At 47.8% G+C, this 2,304-nt stretch overlaps 1 protein-coding gene across 1 annotated transcript; it reads left to right on the top strand.

The window, feature by feature from the left end:
• Nucleotides 1-1,116: 1,116 nt before the first annotated feature.
• PPTG_18096 (hypothetical protein) lies at nucleotides 1,117-1,620 on the top strand (the record flags this gene model as incomplete). Its single annotated transcript, XM_008916000.1, has 1 exon — nucleotides 1,117-1,620. One exon carries the CDS (start codon nucleotides 1,117-1,119, stop codon nucleotides 1,618-1,620), a length of 504 nt encoding a protein of 167 aa, XP_008914248.1.
• Nucleotides 1,621-2,304: the final 684 nt, after the last annotated feature.

The following is a 2,304-nucleotide window of genomic DNA, read 5'->3' as shown; positions in this document are numbered from 1 at the left end:
GGGGCTGGGACCAACAAGTGCTACCAGTTTATCAGTTGCGATGCCGATGAGGGGAAGATGCTCTTTGCAGGAGCGGCCAAAACGAGAAGTGATGAGGTTGCCGCCCCGCGCAGTTGAGAGCGGAGCTCCCATAGACTGCCCTACTCTGCGTTTATACTAAAGTGTGTATAATAGCATATCCTATCCTAAATCATATTCTAAAACACAGTAATACCTGTTACACTTTCGCTTTTGCTTCATGGCTTCCATAGTAGCTCCGAGCACAAGTAGGGGCACGCAAGGAAAAAAAAACAATTTGCATCAATTTCTTGGATTACGCCAATTGCGGGTTACATTGCAGTTAGATTTTCAAGTGCCGTTGTATTGCAATCCGCGGGGGTCGTGTAATTGGCATTGCAATTTAAAAAATACAATACTTCACTTCAACGTTACTTCCCATGTCAAGCTCGCCTCGCTCTACTTAGGCCCGTTCTTAACGGGGATTGAGATCCAAGTGGTCGCAAGATGGGTATGTTTACGATGCGGGTTGCGATCCGATCCTTCTCAACGAGATTGCGATCCAGCGCAGGTGAAGCCACTTATTGGTATCATTTCTTGAAGTTGCCGTTTTCAGACAAGACGCAACATGGCCACACTCGCACCGAGCTCGAAGTGGACAGCGACCTCCCCGCTCGACGTACGCAAGCGCACTATACGCCCGCCCACATCTAACAACTACGAGGACTAGACGCTTGACCAGCTCAAGATTGGATGTATGGCGAGGAAGCTTAATGTCCTGAAGAATACACGCAAGAAAGATCGTGTTGCGCTGCTCAAAACATGAAATACAAACAAAGAGTCCAATCACTCGTTGTGTGCAACGCAGGATATCTACAGGATCCAGTAAAGAAGATGAAAGGCGCACTGCTGGCTGTATGATTCGCCTGATAAACGTGTTGTTCTCCGACCAGTTCGAGCTGTTCACCACGACAGGGAACTTGCTCCCGGAATGTTCTCGATGACGGAGGCTCGATAGTTTGGATTGATGTGGCCCACAAGTTTGCTTACGACACTACTGAATAAGACATCTTGATTTCAGATGACACCGAATTCGAGGGCGTGAATACGACCTCGCACATGGCACATTCGGCAGTAAAATTCAAGTGGATGTGGGAGGAGGTCAGTAGCCACTTTGCTCGCGCGGAAGCCGGAATCGTGGTGTCGGGCCAAGGTAGTGCCGATTCTGGGCTTCTGCGACGGCCGTTCAGACGTATACTATCTCGACAGATGGTGCAAGCGCCGCCATGCCGGGAGTTCTGCGCGGCAAATGTGTACTCGGGCGATGACGACGATTCCACCCTAGAAGGTAACAGGGCCCAGACAAAAGCGCGCATCCGCAAGCGCCAGAGGGGAGCGCATGCAGCGAGGTTTTTCTCGCTACACGACAGAACCGATACGCTGGTTGCTTTCGATATGAGTAAGCACAAGAAAACACTAGGAAAGAGCAGCAAAGTTGTACATTCAGGAGCAGTGGGCTGCCCAAAAACATTCAATGCTGTCAGCTATGCTGGCGTGTACCACAGCAGCGATGATCGAACTGCTGGAGACACGTCGCGTCGTGTACAACGAACAAGCTCTTGATGCAACGGAAGTTGGGCGGACCCTTGTTGCATGCCAGGAAAAGAAAAAAAAATGCTAGAAGCGCGCATCAGCGTGCTTGAGTCCGGGCATAATCAACGGTCTCCTTTAGTCAATGCAGAAATTATGAAATGTCATGCATGCCTTGGTCACCTTGCCAACGTTCACGAAGTCCACAACTAGCGTGCGTTGAAAGATCTGCCACTTGTTCACAAACAAGCCGAACGCCATTTTAATTCGAATTTGTAGTTGACTGAGGTAGAAGTTGTAGTCGGAGTGTTTTCTGCTCTTCAACTCCAACTTGCTGAACGACACAAGCAACGAGTCGGACGGTGGGTATGCATTGTCGCTGCTATGGGCCTAGTGTGTGCCCGCTACTTCCTCGTACACGTGTACGAGGAAGAGTAAAGTATACTTACTTAGATTTACTATACTTTCGGCACGAAAGTATAGCTTTACTGAAATAAGTAAAACAAAGCCGATTTACGGTAAATGAAAAATGTTATTTATGCTTTAATATATTTGTTTGGTTTCCTCCTAAAAGTAATATTGTCTATGAAGGTATTTGTCAACGAGTGGTTAGCAGAATCCTCTGATTGTAACTGGTAGAAAGATGTTGCCTTTCTACCAATAAGAAGTCTAAATGCATGCAGACCAGCGATCTGCCAAATGTAACCATTGATGCAT

The sequence above is a fragment of the Phytophthora parasitica genome (genome assembly GCF_000247585.1).
Source record: "Phytophthora parasitica INRA-310 unplaced genomic scaffold supercont2.78, whole genome shotgun sequence".
Taxonomy (NCBI): Eukaryota; Oomycota; class Peronosporomycetes; order Peronosporales; family Peronosporaceae; genus Phytophthora; species Phytophthora nicotianae.
This window is presented reverse-complemented; position numbering and strand designations above follow the sequence as displayed.